Below are 25,232 nucleotides of genomic sequence, written 5' to 3'. Positions count from 1 at the left end.
AGTTGATGTCCGAGCTGCGTAGCAGTACCTCTAGATCAGTGGTTCTCAACCTTGTGGCCCTTTAAATACAGTTCCTCATGTTGTGACCCAACCATAAAATTATTTTCGTTGCTACTTCATAACTGTAATGTTGCTACTGTTACGAATCATAATGTAAATATCTGATACGCAGGATGGTCTTAGGTGACCCCTGTGAAAGGGTCGTTCGACTGCCGAAGGGGTCGCGACCCACAGGTTGAGAACCGCTGCTCTAGATGATACCTGCTTGGACCTAGATGGCTCATTTGGTATCATCCCCCTCACTTGCCTCATCACTGCTGATGTAATATGATACCTTGTTACTGCAGTCTAGTCTGGTGAGGGTTGCAAGTTCAGAACATTCTTGAGCTATAGTCCTTTGCTATTTTCATTCTCGATGATTGCTCTAGTATGCCTAATACGATGGAGAGGTTGCGGATGGAACTGGACTTACCATGTCTGTGGGAGCTAAGATCCTTGGGCTCGTTGATCCTGTATCTGCACCTCTGTGGTCCGTGGCCAGCAACACTAGCCTCACCTGGGCTTGGTGGAAGTGCAGAATCACCTAAACCTATTGACTCAGAATCTGCATTTTAACAATATGACCAAGTGAAACCTATGTTTATTCACTTTTAAGGAGCTCTCCGATCTAAACCAGTGGTTTCAAACTGCCCTGTGGAGTCTACTAGGGGTTGATTTAGGTTGCAAGTGCCAAAACGCGTGAGGCTCTGGGTTCCTTATGTCCTCCAAAGAAGCTGAAGTTTCAGTTGTTTATATTTCCACATAGATTTCCATGGAAAAAAATAAGCTTTCATTGCTAAACTAAATTTGAAAGCTATTGCCCTGAATTTGATTGCGTTGCCTTGAGCCAGGTTGGCTTAAGCTGAAGATCTGTAGAATACACATTATTTTCTAAAGGTTAAAATATTTTCTCTAACAGTTATTTCAAAGACTAGAGGCCCAGTGCACAAGATTTGTGCATTGGGGGTTGGTCCCTCAGCCCGCCCTTCGCTCTCTGGCAGTCTGGGACCTCTCAGGGGACATCCCCCGAGGGGTCCTTAGTGCTGCTGCAGAGGCGGGAGAGGCTCCCACCACCACTGCCACCTTCGCTGCTCTCATGGCTCACCAGCCATGAGACCGGCTTTTGGCTGAGGGACACTCCCCCTGTGGGAACGCACTGACCACCAGGGGGCAGCTCCTGTGTTGAGCGTCTGCCTTCTGGTGGTCATTGTGCGTCATGGCGACCAGTCATTCCTCCGTTCGGTTGATTTGCATATTTTATTATATAGGATGAAGGCTTGTTCCTAGGAGATGAGATTAGCCAGCTGCCCAGGATTCTGCCTTCAATGAGGAATTTCTTGTTGTTCCACAGGCCCTTGCCAGCATGAGCCTCAACACCCAGCCAATCCTCAATCTGGAAAAATTCCATGAGGGCCAGGAGATCCCCCTGCTCTTTGGAAAGCCTACTAGTGACCTGCAGTCCACCCCTTCCACGGAATTCAACCCACTCATCTATGGCAATGATGTGGATTCTGTGGATGTCGCAACCAGGTACCGACCAAGCAGACTAGACAATCACGACTCCCAAACTGGTCTCTGCTTACACAGTGACTTGGGGCAGGGTACTCCCCTCAACAAGAGTTTCTTTGTATATAAAACGTGTAATACTGGGTTATATTTGCCACCTTAGTAAAAGCAAAGAGAAGGAAGAGTTCATCCTTCTGTCAGGCATTTTAGGCCTTGAATGAAGAAGAGGATTGATGATTCTTTAAGATACTTACCCCCTTGATGTTGGAAGTCTGTTAACTGATGGCTTTGGGAGGTGATCTGAGACTTTGGATCATAGGAATCATCACTCTGGAAGGTGTGGGACTCAGATATCTTGCCTCCTCTTTTTCCCCAGAGTGGCCATGGTCCGTTTCTTCAACTCCCCCAACGTGCTGCAGGGCTTTCAGATGCACACACGTATCCTGCGTCTCTTCCCTCGGCCTGTGGTAGCTTTTCAAGTTGGCTCCTTCCTAGCCTCACGTCCCAGGCAGACTCCGTTTGCTGAGAAATTGGCCAGGACTCAGGCTGTGGAGTACTTTGGGGAATGGATCCTTAACCCTACCAACTATGCCTTTCAGCGCATTCACAACAGTGAGTCCCCCTACCCTCTGCGCAGCCCCACCTTCAGCCTCTGTCCTTCTGATGGCTCTTCCCTTGGCGTTTTCCCTTTCTTGGGCCTGCTCCCTCCATTCCTGTTTGGCTGTAGACTTGCTCCTACCCTTCTTTTATGTTTTGCTAAGTCTATTCTTTTTCCTCTTCTGGTAGATATGTTTGATCCGGCCCTGATTGGTGACAAGCCAAAGTGGTACGCTCATCAGCTGCAACCCATCCACTATCGCGTCTATGATAGCAATTCCCAGCTGGCTGAAGCGCTGAGTGTGCCCCCAGAGCGTGACTCTGACTCTGATCCTACTGATGACAGGTGAGCAGTCCCTTATGGCAGCAACACAGTGTGTAAGGTCAGGAGGCTCTCACTGGCCCTTACGTAGCACCATGGAAAAATCTCATACAAGTTAGCAGCATTTGAAGCCTTGGGTTATATTTTGGTTGATTGGTTATGTGTTTTTTAATAGGTTTTTATTGATTTTAGAGAGAGAGGAAGTGAGAGGGAGAGAGAGATAGAAACATCGATAAGAAACATCTACATGATTGGCTGCCTCCTGCACACCCGTTGCTGGGGATTGCACCCAAAACCCAGGCATGTGCCCTGACCAGGAATCTAACCAGCAACTTCCTGATGCATGGGATGCTGTTCCACCGCTGGGCCACACCAGCCAGGGTTGATTGTTTTATGTTAGCTTCCTTATTTCATATTGTTCCCTGGCCTTGAGTTAAGGGTGCTCCTCTTTTTATTTCTCCCAGTGCTGATGGTTGATTCTTTTCTGTTTTGTTTTTATTGTACGCTCTTCACTCTGCAGCGGCAGTGATAGTATGGACTATGGTGACTCAAGCTCTTCCTACTCCTCCCTCGGTGACTTTGTTAGTGAAATGATGAAGTGTGACATCAATGGCGATACGCCTAGTAAGTGTATTGGAGAACTTGGCCAGCTCTGGGCAGGGTTTGGTTTCTGGGGTGGTGTGGTCTGTACCTGCACCCTTGGGTTTTGGCAGATGTGGATCCTCTGACGCATGCAGCGCTGGGGGATGCCAGTGAGGTGGAGATTGATGAGCTGCCGAGCCAGAAGGAAGCCGGGGAACCTGGTTCCCACAGAGAGAACGCTCAGGAACACCCCCCACCGCACTCCAGCTCCAGCACCACGGCCAGCAGTGGCCCCAGCACCGTCATCCATGGAGCCGGTGCTGTAAGTGAGGACTTGGGGTGGAAAAGTGAGGACTGCGGGGTGTGGGCCTCACCTCTCTTAGGAAAGCTGGAGTGAAGCTGTGGATTTAATTTGCTTCTTTCTTCACCATCTTCCTATCTTCCTGACCATAGGCCCTACAACTTAGCGCCTATAAGATATAGTTTTGATCCCAGAAGGAGATCACTGGGTTTTTGTTCAGGGATTAACTAAAATCCCTCTTGCATAGTTTGTGGGGACAGAGAACAGGGATGTTACAGAGATCTTTTCTCACACATTTCTTAGGGTAGGAATCTGACAGGCCCTGCCAAACCGAGACTATGGGAAAGCGTCACCTGGCACCAGGTGACTACTTTTCATTTGATATGGACTGTAGGAACCTGCTGACTCAACAGAGATGGATGATAAGGCAGCAGTAGCCATCTCCAAGCCCCTCCCTCCCGTGCCTCCCAGCGTCAGCAAATCGGTTGTGGACAGGCGCCAGACAGAAACTGGAGAGGGATCAGTATGCCGGCGAACCTTTGACAACCCATACTTCGAGCCCCAGTATGGCCTTCCCCCTGAGGAAGATGATGATGACCAGGGGGAAAGTTACACTCCCCGATTCAGCCAACATGTCAGTGGCAATCGGTGAGAGCCCGGGGAGTCCTCCTGGATGGGTGACTGCAGGACCTCCCTGCAGTGGAGCTGGGCGAGGGTTGATCGGCCTGAGAGGTCTCAGTGCTCTCGTGGTCCTGCCGTGTCCAGAGGGTGTTGCTGCGATCTCAGCATTTAGGAATCATGGGAAGGGGAAGGGCATGGTGACTGCAGTGTAGCATCAGGCTCACACACCCAAGGTCACCTTGGGGCTCATAGGTGCCACTGTGCATTCAAGGGCTCAAAAGCTGCTGCGGCCCAACAGCCTGAAACTGGCAAGCGACTCAGACGCAGAGTCAGACTCCCGAGCAAGCTCTCCCACCTCCACCATCTCCAACAACAGCACCGAGAGCTTTGGGGGCATCATGTCTTTTGCCAGTAAGTGCTTTCAGCTCTCTTCTGCCTCTGTCCCATTTTCTTCCCAGTAGGGCTTGGCTACGGCAGAGGCTGGGCTGCATTAGCAAGCCCCAATTCAGGTTGTTCGGTGACACTCAATAGGTATTTGCAGGGGAGGTCAATAAAGAACAGGGACAGGTTATTCATTGTCTTTCTGCCTGGAGGGTTCAGCCTATTTCAGATACGGTAGTGGGTCAACTGAAGAATGATCATTAGATTAAGAATTACACACTTGTACACATATTTTGTGGAAATATTCTGGCCTAATATCTTCTCTGTCTGGTGAAGGGCTTTTTCATGAACTTGTTTTGAAATCTATATGAGGTTGACCTTCCTGCATAGAGATTATTTCCAGCAATGAGGGGTGGTGTCAGAGAAGGCTTGAAGACAGCTTCGGGACCAGAGAAAGCCAACATAGGGGATCATTGTGATTGTGAGTTTTTTCAGAAGCCGGGAAGGGGCAGCACCAACTTCAGACGAGAAGCACATGCACTGCCGCTTTCGTGCCCAATTGGCAGCTGATAAGAGACTTGGATATTGTCAGGGGAGGTAGTCGGAGCGAGTTGTTACTGGGTTTTGAGCAGTCTTGGCAGTGGCCCCTTTGTTTGCCCTAAGTTAGCCTTGGCCCCTTCTAATATAGAGCAGAGTCACTGGGCTGTTGGGAAAGGAGGAAGGTAGAGATGATGAACTAGTCCTCAGAATATGAAGCTTTGATTCTTTATCCCCGTAACTCATTGCTCTCACTCTCCCCACACCTCGATAGGCAGCCTATATCGGAACCACAGTACAAGCTTCAGTCTTTCGAACCTCACGCTGCCCACCAAAGGTGCCCGGGAGAAGACCACGCCCTTCCCCAGTCTGAAAGGTAACTGCAGCCCTCCTTTTGCCAAGCCAGGGTTCTCTGAGAACGAGTTCGGGCCCGTGAGTGCTTGTCAGGCCCTGTGGATGATGAGCCACTTGGTCTGGTGGTTGCCCCTCATCTCGCTTCTCATGGCTTTCACTGCACATCGTGGCTCTTGCTGGTTTTCAGGTGGAAACTGACTTGGTAGCTAAAGAGAAGGCCCTGTTATATCCTTTAGGATAAGGGCAACTGTGGGATGGCTGCTGCTTCGGGGGAAACGTTGTCAGAGGTCCATCATTAACATGGGGATCATCCAGGGCCACCACTTACCTGCCACGTTCCTGCTGCGTGAACTCGGATGAACCCCATCCCAGAGCGATGCCCAGCAGGGGGTTGTCGTGGAGAGCCTGGCACCGTGAAGTTACTTTATGTTTGGAGCTTGGCAGTGTTTATTGAGTAAAAAAGCCTCTTACTTTGGCTTCACGTCAACTTAGGGCCAGTTCGTGGACCAGGTGGTATTGGCTGGCTTCCAGGGGCAGCTGAGACCTCACTGGGTTTTCATTAGTGACCTCCGCCAGGGTGAGGGCCCTTCAGCATTTACTCTGACTTTGGTTGTTTCCTCTGGTTATTGTGCTGATCTTTAATCATAGTGGAAAGCACAGTGAGAAGCAGCTCCATGTATTTTTTTTTAACTGACCTCTCTTCCAAGTGATTAAAATTGTCAGAAATCTGAGGAGTGCTCTTTGGGCGAGGGATGGGAACATAGGATAGATGGGCAAAAGGACATCAGAGCTGGTGGTGTAGGGAACTCCTGAGTGGACTCAGCCATGCTCGGTAGGTGAGGGATGGAAAGGTGTTTCATTTGATGCAGTTGAAGAGAACAATGGAGATGCTTTCATTGCATGCGGTGCTTCACTTCATTTGCTGCACTTGTCACCCCCATCCTCACTCCTCCACCCCACTTCCCATGACAGCATCTGCAGGGGGGGTCTCTGCCCTCCGCGGGCCTGCAGGCCCTCTGGACCCTGTGCTAGATGTTTCATGACAGCCAGCATGTGCCTGTTTAGTACCCGAAGACTCCTGTGTCATTTACCCTGCCTCTGGCTTTGAGAGGCCGTAGTCTTAGGGATGGTCTTTCCTAGAGCTTGGTTGTCTCCTGGTCACTTGGCTTCCAGCTCTGAGGTGCCTGAGAACCCAGGTTCTATGCACCAAGCTTTGGGAGAATGCTCAGTTTATCCGACTTACAGCTCCATTGAGGGTTAGGGGGTTGTGGTATTGTGGCGCACCTACTAATTGTGTATTTTGTGTCCCAGTATTTGGGCTAAATACTCTAATGGAGATTGTTACTGAAGCCGGCCCCGGGAGTGGTGAAGGTGGGTCTTGCCCGTGAGCTGTGCATGATCGTTTTTTTCCTAGCATCTCCTGTACCTGCCTGAGGCCATCCTCCTCATGGAGCAAGCAGATCACACGCTGACCTGCCTGCCCTGTCCCCCGTGAGGCCCGTGCTTGCCCCTGGGCGTGCTGCTGGTGCATGCGGAGTGGCCCGAGTTTCCATCCCCACCTCCTCCACATTGCCATGGCTGGTTTCTGCCCCTGTGTGGCGCGCTGGTGCCATCCTCGCCCAGCCCTTCTGGGGAGTGGGTGTGGACCATGGCTACCAGGGCTGTGCCGACACTGGCTCCTGGACTACACTAGTGATGTCTCTCATTCCACCTCCCCGTTGCAGGAAACAGGAGGGCCTTGGTGGACCAGAAGTCATCTGTCATTAAACACAGCCCAACAGTGAAGCGAGAACCCCTGTCACCCCAGGGCCGATCCAGCAATTCTAGGTACTAAATGGCAGAGCGGCTTTAAGATTCTTGGACAGAGGTAGCGATTCCTGTACCAAACTTTATGGATGCTCAAGAGTGGGAGAGAAACTTGCAGCTGGGTGGATGAAGTTATTGTCAGCACCTCCCATTCTGACTCACTCCCCATGCAGCAGTAGTAGCTCAAGTGCTGAGAGAGTGAGGCAGCGGTGGTGGGTACTTGGGCAAAGCAGGCTGAATGGGGAGGTGGGGGATGCAGTGGACTGGGACATCTGGACACTGGGCTGGTGGAAGGTGGCATGCTCTGCAAAGGAGCTGATGACCACAGAAGTGGTCTGTGGAACCCACAGTGAGAACCAGCAGTTCCTGAAGGAGGTGGTGCACAGCGTGCTGGATGGCCAGGGCGTCGGCTGGCTCAACATGAAGAAGGTGCGACGGCTGCTGGAGAGCGAGCAGCTGCGGGTCTTTGTCCTGAGCAAGCTGAACCGCACGGTGCAGTCCGAGGACGATGCCCGGCAAGATCTCATCCCCGACGTGGTCAGTGTTGGCTGGGAGCTGGAATCAACTGGGAAGAGGATGTGGACACCACAGGCAGTTTTGCCAACTCTAGCCCCTGGATTATTGTTGCAGGAGATCAGTCGAAAGGTGTACAAGGGAATGTTAGACCTGCTCAAGTGCACGGTGCTCAGCCTGGAGCAGTCCTATACCCATGCAGGTCTGGGCGGCATGGCCAGCATCTTTGGGCTTCTGGAGATCGCTCAGACCCACTACTACAGCAAAGGTAGGGGTTGTGCCAGCGGGGCAGCGTGCCGTCCACAGCTCTCCCGCTTGCCTCCGGAGGAAAGAAACTTGTCCCATGACAAAATTCCCAGAGCCAAGCTGTTTCCCACCAGGCTCTGGGATTTCATTTTCCAGGGCATGTTTATGTGCAGTGGGCGTCTTCCTGTCATGAAAAATAAGATGTTGTTTTTCTTTCCTTGCACTTCCTCCATTCCACGTCCTCCTGTATTCCTGCTTCCCCCGGCACCTTCCCTGCCCTGATTGGCACCCACTTTCTTCTATGACCTCTTCCTGTATCCGATCTTTTCCTCAGAACCAGACAAGCGTAAGAGAAGTCCAACAGAGAGCGTGCATACACCAGTTGGCAAGGATCCTGGCCTGGCTGGTCGGGGGGACCCAAAGGCTACGGCACAGCTGAGAGTTCCCCAGCTGGGGCCTCGGGCACCAAGTGCTACAGGAAAGGGTCCTAAGGAACTAGATACCAGGAGTTTAAAGGAAGAGAATTTTGTAGCATCTGTTGGTATGTATCGCTGTGTTTGGTGTATTGGAGGGTCCTGGTGTCTTCGATATCCCTCCCTCCTTTCAATCCATCCAGAATCCTGCCTTTCTCTTTCCCATGCTTTGCTTTCTAGAGAGGGAGGTAGGCCTGTGTCCATTTCTAACGGTACTTCTTTACACTTCTCTATCCCTTACGCTTCACTTGCAGCCACCCCCACCCACATCTTCACATGGAGATTTTCTTAGGGGCCCCAGGGAGCCTCCTGCAGGGAGTCTGAGCTGTGCCCTGGTCCCTGTGTTTGTTTGCTTCTGGATTTCTTCACATAGTGGAGAGGCCACGTGAGCTCCTGGAAGCTGTAAGGAAGTATATAGATGCATCTTGAGGCAATAGAATTATGATCGTCTGGGTCTCTAAAGCCAGTTTCCCCCCATCCAACCATTACACGGCCCCACATTGGCTCCTCTGGGGTGTGTCCGGCAATCCCATTCTCACGGGTTCTGAACCTCAGGGTATAGGTTTCTGAGTCAGCTTTTCTTTAAAACTTTCCTCACTGGAACTTGTTTACATTCCATGTTTCTCAGTTCCCACTAAGGCAGAGCCTAGGGAGCTCTCTGGGTGTCACCTCGGCTTGACTCAAGGTCACGTAGGTTCTAGGTTCTTTTTCCAGTTCTAGGTCCCCGGGCAGCGTGCTTCCAACTGAGGCCTCTTTGCCACAACCATGAGCAGTTGCCTTAGGCTTCCATAATGCTCATGAGGAACCAGTGACCTTTTAGGCTGTTACCCTTCTCTAGCAGCAAGGTATTGTCTTAGAGGCAATCAGCCCTTTCTCCTGCCTGAAGTGATGTTTCAGGAAAAATAATGGCCTGCCCTCAACCAGGAATGTGACTTCGGGCCAAATCACGCTCCCTCTCGGGTCTCTGTCTCCTCATCTGGGAAACGAGGGGACTGGACCGAGTGGACTCTTAACGTTCTTCCAGGAAAACAGTCGCTCTGATCGCTGCTCTCTTCTTTACCCCTGCTAAGAGGCTATGCCTGACATTCGATAGTCTCTGTTACTGCTACTGGATTCCCAGGTATCTGGCTAAGAATGGGTCTCTTATCAGGACAGGCACTGATTCTGAGGGAGAGTTGGGTTTTTTGGTAGCAATAAGGAGGGATGCCCACTGCTTGCATGAGTGACCTCGGTCCAGTCCAGCGAATGAAACAGATCGGTGCTCGTGCTTCTGAAATCCCTTTGGCCGCTCGAGGTGGTCATCTGTCTCATCTGAAATCTTTAAAATGTGCCTTTGCCCAGCTCGTTTGGCAGAGAGAGTGTGCTGTGGTGGAAGTTTAACCTCATCCTAAGTCACATGATCTCGAGGGACTGCTCAGCCTCTTTAGGGTCCGTTTCCTCTGGCCAAGACCAAGGAGCTCGGGAAAAGGCCCTCCAAGCTCTAAGGCTCTGCAGGCTCTTTTCTGCCACGTTAGGTTAGGGTTAGACATTTGGAGTCTTGATTCCATGAGTTTAATCCCCACAAAGGAAGATCTCTTTTTATCTCTTGGTTTGTAATCTTATGCCTGAGACTGAACCAACTTGGGTGGGTGGGTTTCCATTTCGTCTGCCTGACCAGCCTCTGACTCTGTCTGTCTTTCTCTCCTGCTTACATTGCATCTGGGGTAGAATTGTGGAACAAGCACCAGGAAGTGAAAAAGCAAAAAGCTATGGAAAAACAGAGTAAGGAACAAACGCCCCTTCCCGTTCCCAAGTCTCCCATACCTGCCAACTCCCCAGGCCCATTGGGGCAGGCTCCCTTTGTCAGCCCCACCCCAAATTTGCTCTAGGGGGGCATTTGGAGGGACAGCAGGCAGGTGGTATGTGACTCAGGTGTGTGGCTCGTAGGGTGCGTCCCCCGCCCCTCCCCGCAGCACTCAGACTGAAATTGAGGCGTCTACTGAGTAAAGGCCCTTAGAACGTGGTTCTCTATTGCTTCCGAGTCGCCGGTGGGGAGAACGCTTGCCTATTTCATGCCCCTCATTGGCTGATACCTCCCTCACCCATTAGAAGGCCTGTGGGCACAGTTGGCAGAGATGGTTGCTGTCCCTCCGTGTGAGTCTGTAGCTTCCCAGCTCTCTCTGGTGGCTTGCCGAGGCACGCTTTCTTGCTTTCTGTCATTCTGTCCTTCTGCCATATCATTGTGGGTGGGTGGGGAAAGGGGAGCGGATTTTATCTAAAATGTGGGAGTTGTAGGGTGGGGGTGAGCAGTGTCCATGGAAGTAGCTGGGGTTTCTTGATCTCATTGGGCCCATCCTTTTCTCGCCCCTTTGGCCACGTTGGTTTGGGAAGCACTGAGTGACCTGGAGGCCCCGGTGGAGCTGCACCTGGGTGCAGTGGAGTGTGGTTTAGACGTTTGTTTGTGGAGCTTTTCTGTTTTTGGGTGATGTACTCAGAATGGTCTCAGGTTGAGAAGGTGGCTGCAGAACCCCTTCAGACCAAGTCTTGTAAGGCATCTGGAGACTGTTCTGTCAGTGAGGCCCAAGGGGGCAGTCCCTGGAAAGGTGATGGGGTCCAGGCTGCTCTGCTGCCCCACTCCCTTCCCGGCCTGCCCCTAGCCTTTGTGTACTGAGTAACAGACGTCTTCCCCTACTCAGGGCCTGAAGTACTCAAACCTGCCTTTGACCTTGGCGAGACGGAAGAGAAAAAGTCCCAGATCAGCGCAGATAGTGGTGTGAGCCTAACATCTGGTTCCCAGGTGTGTGACCCTGATTGATAATGATGTGCTATCTCAAAATACTTCTTTAAGTTAAAACAAAAACCAAAGACAAGAAACCTTGAAACAACATAAATAGTCAATAATAGGGGAATGATGACATAAGTATAATATATCCATGTAATATAATATTAGTATCCATTAAATATATTTTAATTCTCACCCAAGGATATGTTTATTGACTTTAGAGAGAGAGAGGAAGAGGGAGAGGGAGAGAGAGAGAGAGAGAGAGAAACATCGATGTGAGAGAGAAACATTGATCAGCTGCCTCCCATGCGCACCCTGACCAGGAATCGAACCCACAACCCTTTGGTGCATGGGATGACACTCCAACCAACCGAACTACCCAGCCAGAGCTCTGTTAACTGTATTTTAAAACATTTAGTGACATGGGAAAATGTTGACAAAGGTTTATACAGTATGATTCCCATTTTACTTTTAAAATGTATATAGAAAAGACTAAAAGGAAGTAAACTAAAGACTTGACAGTGATTAATGTAAGGGGTCAGTTCTTGGCTTATTTTTGTTTCCTTATTCCTTCATGTATTTTCTGTAGTGAGCATGTACTACTTTAGTGTTTATTATTGTTCTTATTATGTAAGTCACATATATTTTATATTAAGAAAAAGGATAGTAGAAGGGTGGGGATGGGGAGAAGGAAGAAGATACAGTATTTCTTAGGGAAACTGGGAGTAGGTTGGACACCTCCCCTCGTGTGTCTGAGGCCCTGTGTCTTGTTTCAGAGGACGGACCCAGACTCTGTCATCGGTGTGAGCCCAGCTGTCCTGATCCGAAGCTCCAGTCAGGATTCTGAAGTTAGCACCGTGGTAGGGGAACACCACACTGGCATCTTGGTGGGTGGGGGTGGGCTCCGGTGGAGGCTGCGGTTAGTCTCAGGTCAGCTTGGTTCTCATGGTGGAGATGCCTACCCGTCATAGGTCTGTACACGGGATCAGGCCCGGAGGTTTCACCCAGGGCTTCTCCTCCTCGGGTCAAGAAGGTACTTGCAGAGGCGCTGGCTCACCTTTGAAAGGGGGTACTTCTTGATGGCAGCAGAGAGCTCTCAGTTTGGCATTTCTGGGACCCTCCCCTGGGGAATAGCCCTCACTACCTTGTTTCCTTTCCAGGTGAGTAATAGTTCTGGAGAGACCCTTGGAGCCGACAGTGACTTGAGCAGCAATGCAGGCGATGGACCAGGTGGCGAGGGAAGCACCCGCTTGACAAGCTCTCGGGGCACTTTGTCCGATAGTGAAATTGAGACCAACTCTGCCACCAGCGCCATCTTTGTAAGCTTTGTTTACTAACAAAAGGAGACTGTTTTTACATGGGGGGAGGGGAGTTGTAGAAAAGAATGAAAAGTTAGGAGGCAATCAGAAGTAAAAGAGGAAGTAAGGAATGGTTAGCCTCATCTATTTGACTTTAAAGAAAATGTCTCTTAAGGCTTTAACAGTCATTCGACTCCATGATCTGGGGCTTTTAGAACCCTCTCCTGCATCATTGATGAGTTAGATAAGGGCCTGGAGTCCTATCTAGCAATAAACCCTATGTTTAAAATAGCAAAGTGATACCTTTGTGGCAACGTCTGTTATAGCTCTCATCTAGTGTCAGTTGGCTTATTTCATGGACTAGTCTAGTTTTATTCTGGTCACTGCTCTATTTACATAGCACCTTAAAATGGCATTTCTTTTAGTATATTCCTAACAGTTACTTGAATTTTTTTTCATTAATAACATCTATTAAGTGATTTACTCAATGCCAAATTCTGTACTGGAAAAAAAACACAGATAAATAAGGCATGATGTTCACTCTCAAGAAATTTGCAATTCAGTGTATTGCTGTGACTAATCTCTCTTGACAGGTAAGGGGGGGAAAGCCTTAGGGAAAGAAGAACTTGCCCTAATCACACAATAAGCCATGATCAGTTGGAATTAAATTATTTTAGTCCTTGTCTTTAGACACACTGCTTTTCTTTTTTAAAAATATGTTTTTATTGATTTTAGAGAGAGAGAGAGAGACATCGATGATCGATCGATCAGCTGCCTCCTGCCCACCCCCTGCTGGGGATTAAGCCCACAATCTGGGCATGTGCCCTGACCAGGAATCAAACCAGTGACCTCCTTGTGCATGGGTCGACACTCCACCACTGAGCCACACTGGCCAGGCTAGATACACTGCTTTTCAGTGTGTACTGCTACTTCGGGCAGCGGATGTTAGGCACTCTGATCCACTCACCACTTTCTCTACAAGAGCTCAGAGGGCCTTGTCTTTGTCTGTGAGGAGAATGGAAATGATCGTTCCCACCCTCATGGCTCCTGCACAAGTGTTTCTAATAGAGCAAGTGACGTCCCGGAGTGCACATAAGGAATAGGACCTAGATCAGGGGTGGGCAAACTTTTTGACTCGAGGGCCACAATGGGTTCTTAAACTGGACCGGAGGGCCGGAACAAAAGCATGGATGGAGTGTTTGTGTGAACTAATATAAATTCAAAGTAAACATCATTACATAAAAGGGTACGGTCTTTTTTTTTTTTTTAGTTTTATTTCAAACGGGCCGAATTCGGCCCGCGGGCCGTAGTTTGCCCACGGCTGACCTAGAGTCAACAGGGCCATTTGGGTTAGTGGACCTTAACTCTCCCTGAGTCTAAACAGACCATTTTAAGAAGAGCATTTTAAATCTGTCTAATGCACCCCCATTCTGGAGGTTAAGCTGGGTGTTATGGAGGGCAATCTTGCAAGAAGCCATTCGGCTGTGTGCTATCTTTCCTGGCACCTTCCTGGGACAAATTCTTCTTGTTCTGTGCTGGTTGGCAAGGACTCTTCATACAGTTGAATAGCTGAGAGCAGTTACCTAAATTTCTTGGCTTCAAAAATGGCTGTCTTAGCAGGAAATAAATTATAGTAAGTTGGTATGGTCCATTGAACAAGGAATTGCGCTGTGAACCAGGAGGCTGGCATTTAGACACACTAATTAGATTTGCCTAATAACTGTGACCAGTTGCATCTCTGCTTATGCTGTTGTATGCTTTGTGAAATGGGCATGAAACCTACCTCTTACCCAGTTGAAAGTCTTTTTTGAATGAATATAAAGTCTAATATTGCAGAAGTGGCAGATAAAAGTTAGTGGTATATCTAAGGGGCAGATATTTCTGAGATGGTAGAAAAGAGAAAATTAACCTTTATCGAATAGCAACCATGTGCCAGGCACTATTAATGTATTTTCTGATTTAATTCCTATAATAGTTCCATGAGGTAAGTATTATCACCTTCCTTTTTTCAGGTGGAAAATGAGACTCAGAGAAGCTAACTTTCATGCCTAAGGTCACACAGCCAGTAAGAGGCAGAGCTGTGAACCTTGCTCAGGCTGACTTCAAGCCAAGTGTTCTTTCTACTGCATCATGCTGCTATAGGGGATCTGCATGTTTTGTTTCTGTGTTTAGAGCAGAGCCTTATAGAGACCTAAGAGTAAAGATAAGTCAGAGTGCAAACTTGATTGCATGTTTAGGGGGCAGTAACAGAAAGCAGCATTATCAGATCAACTTCTGGTCCAATCCCGGGTAGCAGAAGGAGGGCTGTGGGAGGATATGTTGTCGATGACGGTGATTGGTGGGTGAGTCTCTAAATGAGCTGCTTGGTTTACTTTGCCCCGTTCACTGGTGCCTTCGGTGGCTGACCTGTTACCTCTTCTCTGCAGGGTAAAGCCCACAGCTTGAAGCCGAGCGTAAGGGAGAAGCTGGCGGGCAGCCCGGTTCGCTCTTACGAAGACGTAAGCCAGCGAGTCTATCTCTACGAGGGACTCATAGGTGAGAAACAGACCGGAAGGTCGCTGGCACTGGAAGGAAGCTGGACTCAGCCGGGGGAGAGGGTGACACTGAACAAGTAGCTGCTTGGCTCTTTGCTGATCTCAATGCTAATGCTAGAGGGCATTTTTACGTCTGAAGCAGGTGACTTACTGGGTCTGGAAGAAGCGGTGGGTGAAACTTTCTAGAAGAGACTGGATCTTGGTATTAATCAATAGCCTCTGTGTTTCTGTCTTCCTTTCTTTCCTTTCTTGCTACCATGGTCCTTCCTGCTTGCAAACCGGCAGGAAGGGACAAAGGATCGATGTGGGACCAGTTAGAGGATGCTGCTATGGAGACCTTTTCTATGAGTAACCACCTTTCTTTGTGTGCTGTGTTCATCCCTCCTGCTCGGGGGATTGGGCCTCACTCGGAGGCAGTGGGGCTGTAGATCTGGGGTGGAGAGGCTCAGGTTTCCTTTGCTTTGGAACTTGTAATGACTCCCGTTTCCTGGAGTTTACTCTACTTTGGTTGCCAACTATATTCTTTAAATGTTGTATAAAATCCTAAAGACCGCTATCCTACGCAGGTAAAGAGCGTTCTACGTTATGGGACCAAATGCAGTTCTGGGAAGATGCATTCTTAGATGCTGTGATGTTGGAGAGAGAAGGGATGGGTATGGACCAGGGTCCCCAGGAGATGATAGACAGGTATGAGGCTTAGGAAATCCTTGGGAAAATTCAGCCTTGCCGTAGTTGGTTCTGTGGTCTCCCACCTGAGGGCTGACTTGTCCCTGGTCTCCTGCTTAGGTACCTGTCACTGGGAGAGCATGACCGGAAACGCCTCGAGGATGATGAAGATCGTTTGCTGGCCACGCTTTTGCACAACCTGATCTCCTACATGCTGCTGATGAAGGTAGCGTCGATTTTGCTTATGCCTAGCTGCTGCTGGAGGACAAGGCTCATGCCCATCATGTGAATTCTGGGGCAGCTGGGGAGCTGACAGAACATCTCACTGGGGCTCTCTTTCTGATTGAAAGTCTCAGGCCTCTCTGCAGCTCACACGAGCTTCATTTATCTGAAGCTGGCAGGCTGTTGTCCTAAGAAAGATTGCAAAGGTGATTGATGATTCCAACCCATTTGTTTCCTTTGAATTTTAAATGGGGTTCCTTTGCTAAATAGTTTTAGGATTCCAGTAGAGCTTCCCACAGAATACAATGAATTAAAAAAAATTTTTAAGTAGTTGGTTCTAAAAAGTTTAAAAAGGATTCTCAGGATTCACTTTTTAGCACTAGCCCTTTATCATAGAATTTTCCATAGAGATAAAAAGGGTTACTTATTTAAAAAGTAATGGTAGGTTGTAGTTTGACATGGTTGTACAGTGGGGTCTTGACTTACTTACGAGTTTAATTCGTTCTGTGACGGAGCTCCTAACTCAAATTACTCGTATGTCAAATCTTAAAGTGAACGAGTGAGACACATGATACTGGGCTGATGTTGTGGCGTTCACTGTGACATTCCTTGTGCCAACTAGCGGTCGGGTATCTGAAGCTGGCTCATAACCCGAATTTTAGCTCGCAACTCAAAGCAAAAAATCGGCCGAGAGATGGCTCATATCTTGAAAAACTCTTTAGTCGGGACACTTATAAGTCAAGGCCCCACTGTACTTGGTATTTATAGCTGTGGGGGAAGTATGTTACCAAATAGAAGAGTTAAGGGACTTAGTGAGTAGAAGAGAGTTGTTTTGACAATGAGCCCCTAGGTTTCTCCTCCCCCTGTTCTCCCAGCCTCTCTAAATGTGCAGGGATTGGTTGATCAAATGTAGAGAATGCCTTCCAGGTAGGCCCTCTTAGTTTGTTTCATTTTCTGATGTAAGTCTCACTCTACTCTGTTGAACTGGAAGGGTTCCAGTTACCTCTGGTTGGGAAAGGGTGCTGACCCGAAGGCAGTGGTCGGCAAACCTCGGCTCACAAGCCACATGCGGCTCTTTGGCCCCTTGAGTGTGGCTCTTCCACAAAATACCACGTGCGGGTGCGCACATACAGTGCGATTGAAACTTTGTGGCCCATGCGCAGAAGTCGGTTTTCGGCCTGGGCGAGTCTATTTTGAAGAAGTAAGTGGGGGGGGTGTCGGTCGGTCGGGTGACAGGAGACGCAGCGCAGGCAGGCCATGGGATACGCAGCGTGGGGGAGGTACGTGCGATTCATGCGTGAGTTGAGTGAGCCAGCCAGCCATCAGTCTCATTGTGTAGTGGTTAGTGCTAGTCGCATCCGCAAATCGCGCGTGGGTGACAAAAGTAAAGTTTATTAAGTTAATTTTAGGGAACGTTGTGGAGTGAAAGAAGATGTAGTTTCGAGGATTGAGAAAGGTATGTTGAAATGGTTTGGACATATAGAAAGGATGAACGAAAGGAGATAGACGAAACAAGTATACAAGACAAGTGTGGATGGGAGAGTTGGAAGGGGTCGACCTCAGAGAACGTACCTCAATCAGACTGAGGATGTTTTTAGCAAAGGCCAGCTTAGGAGTACCCTAATTAAGTTAATAACAATGTACCTACCTGTATAGTTTAAGTTTAAAAAATTTGGCTCTCAAAAGAAATTTCAATCATTGTACTGTTGATATTTGGCTCTGTTGACTAATGAGTTTGCCGACCACTGCCCTAAGGTGTCTTGGCTATGAGTGAGTACACAGTGTTGCTACTCTAAGTCACTGTTTGTGAATTATACTCTAAGGAACCCCAGGGGGCTTTTAGAGCCCCATCAGGGATGAATGGTACAGTATCGGTTGGGGATAGGGAAGAAGTGTCTCCTTAAGCCCCAGTCACTTGAACCAGAACTGCTCTGAAAGCCACTTCTCTACCGAAGCCACCAAGAGACAGACCAGGGTTTTTCTGGCAGAACACACAGTGGAATGTTTTCTCTCCTATTCAGTGATACGGTCTGTTAGAGATACACTTCTCGCAGACAACAGGAAACTTACCTGTGCATTCCTCCTACCTAAGCTGAGAGCAGAGCAGATCCCTTGAAAGATCCTCTTTTGGCTTCCCAGGTACAGAAGAATGACATCCGGAAGAAGGTGAGGCGCCTGATGGGAAAGTCCCACATTGGGCTTGTGTACAGCCAGCAAATCAACGAAGTACTTGATCAGCTGGCCAACCTGGTAAGCATCTCGGGGCTGTTCCTTAGGCTCCCTTCCACGGCACTTGGCAGCCTCCCAGGCTTGGGCCTCGTGGCCTCATGCAGAGGCTTCCCACTGGCCATTTCTAGGCTTGCATATGTTCAAAGTCCCCAATTTTGAAAATAGAATTACTCGACGGGAAGCCTTCGCCTTTCTGTTCTATGATAGGATTCTCTGTACTAAATGGCTAGTGCAGCCGTTTAACACGTGGTCCGTGGACCCCTGAGGGTCCACCAGGTGAAAACTATTTTCATAAGAATACTAAAATGTTATTTGCCTTTTTTACTGGTTGGCATTTGCACTGATGGTGGGTAAAACCACTATGCCTTAACACAATGAAGGCAGTGGCACCAAACCATGCCAGTGGCCACTGTAGTCCTCACTTCCATGCATTGCGTTCTCAGTTAAAACAAAAGAATGTCCTGATGAAAGCAGTTAAAATTAATTTTATGTATCTGATCCTTGATTATATGTCTTTGTAATATTCTGTGTGACAAAATGAGACATTTGCATAAAATATTTCTACTGTAAGCCAAAATATGATCGTTTCAAGGAAAAGCAGTTGTGACCGTTTGAGTTGCAAGGTGAACTGGCAGCATTGTTCATGAGACATCATTTTACTCGGAAGAATGGCTAACAAACTATGGTTATTCAGTGTTGGGTCTGGCACTTAAACGTGAAGCTTCCGGATATTTAAACACTTTTCAATTGTGATTGATGATGATGTTAATAAGTGTGGATATTTGATATTATGAAATATGTCAACATTCAGAAGAACTGCATAACTTGATGAACCAGTATTTTACAAATGACTAATGTGTGATGTTACAAACTCAAGTATAGGTAAAAGAGCAGAGCAGATCCCTTATTAAGATCCTCAAAATGTGAGGCAGAAAAATGGATTTTTAACAAAGTACAGACTGTTCACTGATGTGTTTTCAATTCCACATTGCAACCAAGTTTTTTAGAAATTGCTACTTCTCAAGTTTTGGTACAGTATCAAAGAAGGATGTGCATATTTATCTGGGAAGGCTATCAAAATACTCCTCCCCTTTCCAAATATATATCTGTGAGGCCAGGTTTTCTCTGTATGTCTTCACCTAAGCAATATATCACAACAGATTGAATACAGAAGCAGATATGAAGATCCAGCTATTTTTTTATTAAACCAAACTTTAAAGAGATTTGCAAAAAACTAAAGCAGTGTCATCCTTCTAATTTTTGTTTTGGGAAATATAATTGTTTTACCAAAAATATGTTATTTATATTACTATGCTTCAACTTATTATTCATAAGCTTTTGGGGGTTGTCAGTGATTTTTAAGAGGTATAGGAGTGCTGAGACCAAAAAATTTGGGAACACTTCCCTGGTGGCCAATGGCCAGCAGATAGCACGCTGCTAAGAAAGCTGATATGGCCAAACCGGTTTGGCTCAGTGGATAGAGCATCGGCCTGCGGACTGAAGGGTTCCAGGTTCGCTTCCGGTCAAGGGCATATACCTTGGTTGCGGGCACATCCCCAGTAGAAGGTGTGCAATAGGCAGCTGGACGATATTTCTCTCTCATCGATGTTTCTAACTCTCTATCCCTCTCCCTTCCTCTCTGTAAAAAATCAATAAAATATATTTTTAAAAAAAAGGAAAAAAAGAAAGCTGATATGGATTTAATTGCTGAATGGGGGATTCTTGGCGCTCTGTGAGTGGGATGTATCTATGGACGTCCCTAAAAGATCTCTCTTTCCTCAGAATGGCCGTGATCTCTCTGTCCGGTCCAGTGGTAGCCGGCACATGAAGAAGCAGACATTTGTGGTACATGCAGGGACAGACACAAATGGAGATATCTTTTTTATGGAGGTAGGTGCTGGCTCATGCTAGAGGCCCAAAGGAACATTTGAATGTCACAAGGAACTCCTAGAACTGATGCCAGGATATTTTACCATTTATCTCATTCACCTTCATGATCCATTTAGCATTAAATTGTCAGGCTCTTATGCAAATAATATAATAGTTATTCCCCATCATTTCTTTCATATATTTATATTTATATTTATATTTATATTTATATTTATATTTATACTTATATTTATATTTATATTTATATAATAGATGATATAGTCACATTATCCATAAGTCAGAACAACATAAAATGATACATACATTGGGAAGCCTTATTCTCATTCTTATCTATATCCACCTCCCCCTTCCTCTTATAAGTAACCACTTTTATTGGTTCCCTTTGTATCTTCCACTTTTTTTACACAAACACAATAAAATCTGAACATAAATTCTTATTTTTCTCCTTTCTTAGCACATTGTATCTATCCCTGATCTGTACCTTTTTTCATTAAACATTTACTGGAGACCTTCAACATCAGTTTTTTAAAAAAAGAGCTTTTTCATTCATCCATAGCTGCATAGTATTTCACTGTGTGGCTGTACCATAGTTCATTTAACCAGTTGGTACATGTGTACCCTTGGTTTTCTTCCAGATTTTTGCTGTTGCTAATAACCTACTATGAATGATACTGTGCCTGCTTCATTTCATACATGTGTAGGTTTATCTAAGAATTTCCAGAACCTTTTGATGCACTAAACAACGCTCCAACCAACAGAGCCACACCAGCCAGGCTCCACCTATTTTTTTTTAAACAATGCTTCATTGAATATCCTTGAATATGTATCTCTGCACACTCACATGACAATTTCTATAGCATAGCCCTGGCCGGTGGCTCAGTGGATTGGGCATCATCCCATGCACTGAAAGGTTGCTGGTTCCATTCCTGGTCAGGGCACGTGCCTGGGTTGTGGGCTTGATCCCTGATAGGGGGCATATAGGAGGCAGCCAACCCATGTTATGCTCTCACATATATGTTTCTCTCTTCTTCCTTTCTCACTTAAAATCAAACTATTCTTTTAAAAAGTTTTAAAAAAGATAATTCCTTTAAGATCGATTCTTAGTGTGAAATTTCTGAATCAAGGTTATATACATTTAAAATTTTGATAGATTCTGCCAAGTTGCCATTCCTAAAACTATGCCAGTTTGCACCTACACCAGCCGCATAGGCGAGTATGACATATTATTACCATCATCTCCCTAGGCTAGAAATTAGGTGTTCTCCTAAATACTTGCCCCTCTCCTTTACAAGATGTTCTTCTAGGATTATGGAGAATGGAACAGTATTGTCCATTTTCCACATGGAAAAAAACTGAGTTAGACTGGGGTAGAACCCAGGTTTCTGACTCTTACTCAGCTACTTTGGACCTTTTCTTCATAAGGCTTTTAGGAGCCCAGGAAACTCTTAGGTAATCAATTAAATCTGGTAGTCTTGTATGCTCCTTATTTACTCACCTCATGTTTATGGAGCACGCATTATATCGTAGGCACTCTGCTGGACTTGGGCTTTCAGCAGTGAATAAGGGAGACGTGGTTTCTGCTGCCCTTGCAGAGTTGACAAGCCCTTTCAGACGTCAGATAATGAAATAAGCAGTGTCATAAAGTGCGATGAGCATTGTGAGAGATGTTCAAGGCAGGTGTTATGGGAATGCATAGCAGAGGGCCTAGGAGTCATGGAGGACCCCTCAGAAATGACCTTTGAGCTTAGATCTGAAGAGCAGGGGTTAATGGTAGGAGTGGGGGAGTGTTCCAGGGACATTTGAGGTCAAATGGAACGGGACTCAGTGGTGTAGAGAGAGGGAAAGGAAGGAGCCTTGCATGACTCCTGCACATCTGGCGTGGGCACTGGGTGGATGGTGACGCCATTACTCATACAGGGGACTTAGAAGGAGGATCTGCCCAGGTGGAGATGTTGAGTGGAGATTGAGGATGAATTTGAGGTGCTCATCCAGATAGAGACATCCAGATAGAGGGAGGTCAGGAACTCAGGAAGATAGGTCTCATATGGAGAAAGATTTGAGAGCCATCCACATGATCATCATAATTATTATATTGCTTCTATCATAATTGTTGTTATAGCAGCTAACACTAGGGTGCTTTCTATGTGACTGGCTTTGTTCTAAGCAGTTGATGCAAAGTTATTTAATCTTCACAATAACTCCATGAAGTTATTACTATTACTCTCCTCGTCTCACATGAGAGGAAAAGTAGATGCAGGCTTATTTGCTGAAGGAGGCATAGCTGCAGAAGAGGACAGTGGAACCTCACCCAGGCAGTCTGCGCTTAGCTCTGCTCTTAGCCATTGTGCTGTGATGTCTCCCATAATACCTTTGCCCCAGGGAGACTGTTGAGCAAGAAGAGGATGTGAAGAAAGACTTTGCTTTTTAATTTTTATCATCCTGTATATATAATATTTTTGCAATAAGTATTGTCCATGTGTCACTTGTGAATTAATTTTTGTAAAGACTTATGCAGAGCCCTGGCCGGTGTGGCTCAGTTGGTTGAGTGTCGTCCCATGTACCGAAAGATTACAGGTCAGGGCACATGCCCAGGTTATGCGCTTGATCCCCGGTAGAGGGCATGCAGGAAGCAGCCAATGTTTCACTCTCACATCAGTGTTTCTCTCTTTCCCTCTTCCTTCCTCCCTCTCTCTAAAAAAAAAAAATCAATAAAAAGTTTTGTCTTTTTTTTTTAAATTTATGCACAACTAGGGCCAAGCCAAGATTAGAAATGTGTTGATTCCATTTTTTTCTCCTTGATTAAGCCTGCCATGATCCCCTGCCTTTGTGCTTATCAACAGAGGTACTCCTCAGGTTATAAGGTGGAGGCATGAGCTGTCCCCTGAGTACTTTAAATCCAGAACATGTAAGAGGTAATGAACATTGATGGGAGTGAAAAGTGAGCCTGGCTGGCATAACTCAGTGGTTGAGTGTCGACCTATGAACCAGGAGGTCACGGTTCAATTCCTGGTCAGGGCACATGCCCGGGTTGTGGACTCGATCCCCAGTTGGGGGTGCAAGAGGCAGATGATCAATGATTCTCTCATCATTGATGTTTCTATCTCTCTCTCCCTCTCCCTTCCTCTCTCAAATAAAAGAAAAATTACACATTTTTAAAAAGAAAAGAAAAGTGCTTACAGATTCCTTTTCTTTCAATAAACCTTCCAATGTACAAAGTGTCCAGCAGTTCAGGGTTTGTGTCTCCATCTAAGGAAGACGATGAGCATAAGTCAGAGACCCTGACCCTGGGGATGCCCCCAGAACCACTTGTCCCAACAGTGTCGTGTGGCCTGGGATGCGCGGGCCCCGCCGGGCCAGGAGCGCTGACCCGCTCTCTGGGCCCCTCCAGGTGTGTGATGACTGCGTGGTGCTGCGCAGCAACATCGGGACGGTGTATGAGCGCTGGTGGTACGAGAAGCTCATCAACATGACCTACTGCCCCAAGACCAAGGTGCTGTGCTTGTGGCGCAGAAACGGCTCGGAGACCCAGCTCAACAAGTTCTACACAAAGAAGGTGCCCATGGGCTCTGTGGGTTGGGGGTGGGCGTTGAGGGCAAAGTGTTGAGTTTCTTGTACGGGAGTTAAAATTCCAAACTCCACGGCTAGAGCCCCACTTTTGCCTCTGGCTGCTGTGTGGGATTCGTGAAGCTGTCCTGAGGTCCGGGCAGCGGCCCAGGCCCTCAGCAGCCCCTGCGGAGTCGAGGGCGGGAGCCCTGGAAGGCTTGAGTGACACGGCTCTCTCCCGGTGCCGCAGTGTCGGGAGCTGTACTACTGTGTGAAGGACAGCATGGAGCGTGCCGCCGCCCGGCAGCAGAGCATCAAACCTGGTGAGGAGAGAGCTCCCCGAGCGCGTGCCCCCGTGTCTGTTCATCAGCCTTCGTTCGTGTCAGAGGCCTGGCAAGGAAGTCAGGCTATGGACTCCCTGTCCCCCAGAGGGCTGACCACCTGCTCCCTCACCGCAGGGCCTGAACTAGGTGGCGAGTTCCCCGTGCAGGACATGAAGACTGGTGAGGGTGGCTTGCTGCAGGTCACCCTAGAAGGGATCAATCTCAAGTTCATGCACAACCAGGTAGGTGCAGGCGGCAGCCCAAGGCTTCCTGGCCCTTGTTCCATCTGCATTAGGATCAGTGTCAGGGTCCCCAGGGCTTTCCCAGTGAGCGTGAGAGAGGGCCTCAGGGGCTAGTGGGAGAGCTGGAGCAGCTGGACCGGGGACAGATCAGAGAGGAGGGCATGAGACGCTGACAGCCCCTTGGAGGTGCAGCGGGGCGGTTCTGTGGGAGACCCGGGAAGAGAGGGCGCCTCGTCGTCAGACTCACGAGACAGCACAGTGTGAGTGGGAGCGTCTCACTTGGCCCTTCGCAGCGTCTGCCTTCCCTGTGCCCAGGGTACGCTTCTGCTTGGTGGTTTTGCTTTGAGAGTCTAGACCAGCTGATCTCGCTCATGTGTGTCTGGTGTGCGTAGTTTGTGTGTGAGTGTGTGAGTAGCTTGTCTCTATCCTACTGGCGTGTGTTTGCTTTTTCTCCTGCTGATTCTTCTTCCTACTCTTTTCCTCCCTCCAAGTGTCGGTTCTGCCCCTGCCTCACAGGCCCACCCCCTTCTTTTGACTGGGACACCTCAGGATCCGTCTCTCCCTCACTGTGATTCCACAGTAGGAGCTGACTTGCTTCTTTCTCCTGGTCCTTAACACAATGTTACTTTTTTTCTCTGTGGACATCCCTTAAGCTAATTCCTTTCTGAGGCCAGCACATCATCCCAGGTCCGTTCCCAGTTCTGACTCTTCACCAAGTGCCTCCCCTCCCCCTTCCCTGTTCCTCTCCTGAGGCTCAGAGCAGATCCGCGTGTGGGAGCCACAGCCCTGGCCAGGCAGCAGATACCAGGAGGGGAACATCTAGAGTCCGTGCCCCCTCCCTCCACTTGCCGCGCTAGTTCTCCTTCAGGAGTCTAGCTGGGCAGCTTTGGTGCGATGGCAGTGTTTTCCTTAGTATATTGGTTAGTGGTAACAGTAATGTTGTCAGTGGTACCCAAGTACTTGTCTGGACCCTGAAGGTGCTGACACTTCTTGGGGAGCAGGCTTCTTAACCACATTTTAGTGCTGTGGCCTCCACCAATGCCTCACCTTCTGAAGACAGGATCTCAACACCCAGATGCCCTCACCGGGCCCCACCCTCGGTATATGGCCCCTTCGGACGGACCTAACGTCTAACTGTTACAAAGCACGTCTGAGCTGGTCTGGAGTTTAAGGCTTTGCCCCAGAAGAGAGAGATCCTACAGAGAGGGGGGATCCGAGCCGGACTGACAGTGAGATAAGGGCCACA

The 25,232-nt window shown here is 48.0% G+C and overlaps 1 protein-coding gene across 23 annotated transcripts in view; it reads left to right on the top strand.

Annotated features, from left to right (window-relative positions):
* The window catches only part of MADD (MAP kinase activating death domain), a 37,446-nt gene that overhangs the window by 9,102 nt on the left and 3,112 nt on the right, over nt 1-25,232 (top strand). For 4 of the 23 annotated variants that reach the window (XM_059709447.1, XM_059709426.1, XM_059709446.1 and 1 more), the window contains 26 exons: nt 1,391-1,569; nt 1,922-2,157; nt 2,332-2,488; nt 2,985-3,088; nt 3,178-3,368; nt 3,742-3,995; nt 4,240-4,379; nt 5,161-5,262; nt 6,552-6,611; nt 6,965-7,067; nt 7,397-7,583; nt 7,677-7,827; nt 8,140-8,346; nt 9,986-10,039; nt 10,954-11,054; nt 11,816-11,899; nt 12,200-12,358; nt 14,764-14,872; nt 15,157-15,219; nt 15,438-15,558; nt 15,658-15,763; nt 17,899-18,009; nt 19,771-19,878; nt 23,267-23,431; nt 23,672-23,744; nt 23,880-23,986. In XM_059709447.1, the coding sequence (XP_059565430.1) occupies nt 1,391-1,569; nt 1,922-2,157; nt 2,332-2,488; nt 2,985-3,088; nt 3,178-3,368; nt 3,742-3,995; nt 4,240-4,379; nt 5,161-5,262; nt 6,552-6,611; nt 6,965-7,067; nt 7,397-7,583; nt 7,677-7,827; nt 8,140-8,346; nt 9,986-10,039; nt 10,954-11,054; nt 11,816-11,899; nt 12,200-12,358; nt 14,764-14,872; nt 15,157-15,219; nt 15,438-15,558; nt 15,658-15,763; nt 17,899-18,009; nt 19,771-19,878; nt 23,267-23,431; nt 23,672-23,744; nt 23,880-23,986 (3,432 nt within the window). The remainder of the gene's footprint in view (nt 1-1,390; nt 1,570-1,921; nt 2,158-2,331; nt 2,489-2,984; nt 3,089-3,177; nt 3,369-3,741; nt 3,996-4,239; nt 4,380-5,160; nt 5,263-6,551; nt 6,612-6,964; nt 7,068-7,396; nt 7,584-7,676; nt 7,828-8,139; nt 8,347-9,985; nt 10,040-10,953; nt 11,055-11,815; nt 11,900-12,199; nt 12,359-14,763; nt 14,873-15,156; nt 15,220-15,437; nt 15,559-15,657; nt 15,764-17,898; nt 18,010-19,770; nt 19,879-23,266; nt 23,432-23,671; nt 23,745-23,879; nt 23,987-25,232) is intronic. The other 19 variants (XM_059709449.1, XM_059709435.1, XM_059709429.1 and 16 more) reach the window with 18 other exon arrangements.

The sequence above is a fragment of the Myotis daubentonii genome, chromosome 9 (genome assembly GCF_963259705.1).
Source record: "Myotis daubentonii chromosome 9, mMyoDau2.1, whole genome shotgun sequence".
NCBI classification, from domain to species: domain Eukaryota; kingdom Metazoa; phylum Chordata; class Mammalia; order Chiroptera; family Vespertilionidae; genus Myotis; species Myotis daubentonii.
The sequence above is the reverse complement of the archived record's forward strand: the minus strand, read 5'-3'. Positions and strand labels throughout refer to the sequence as shown.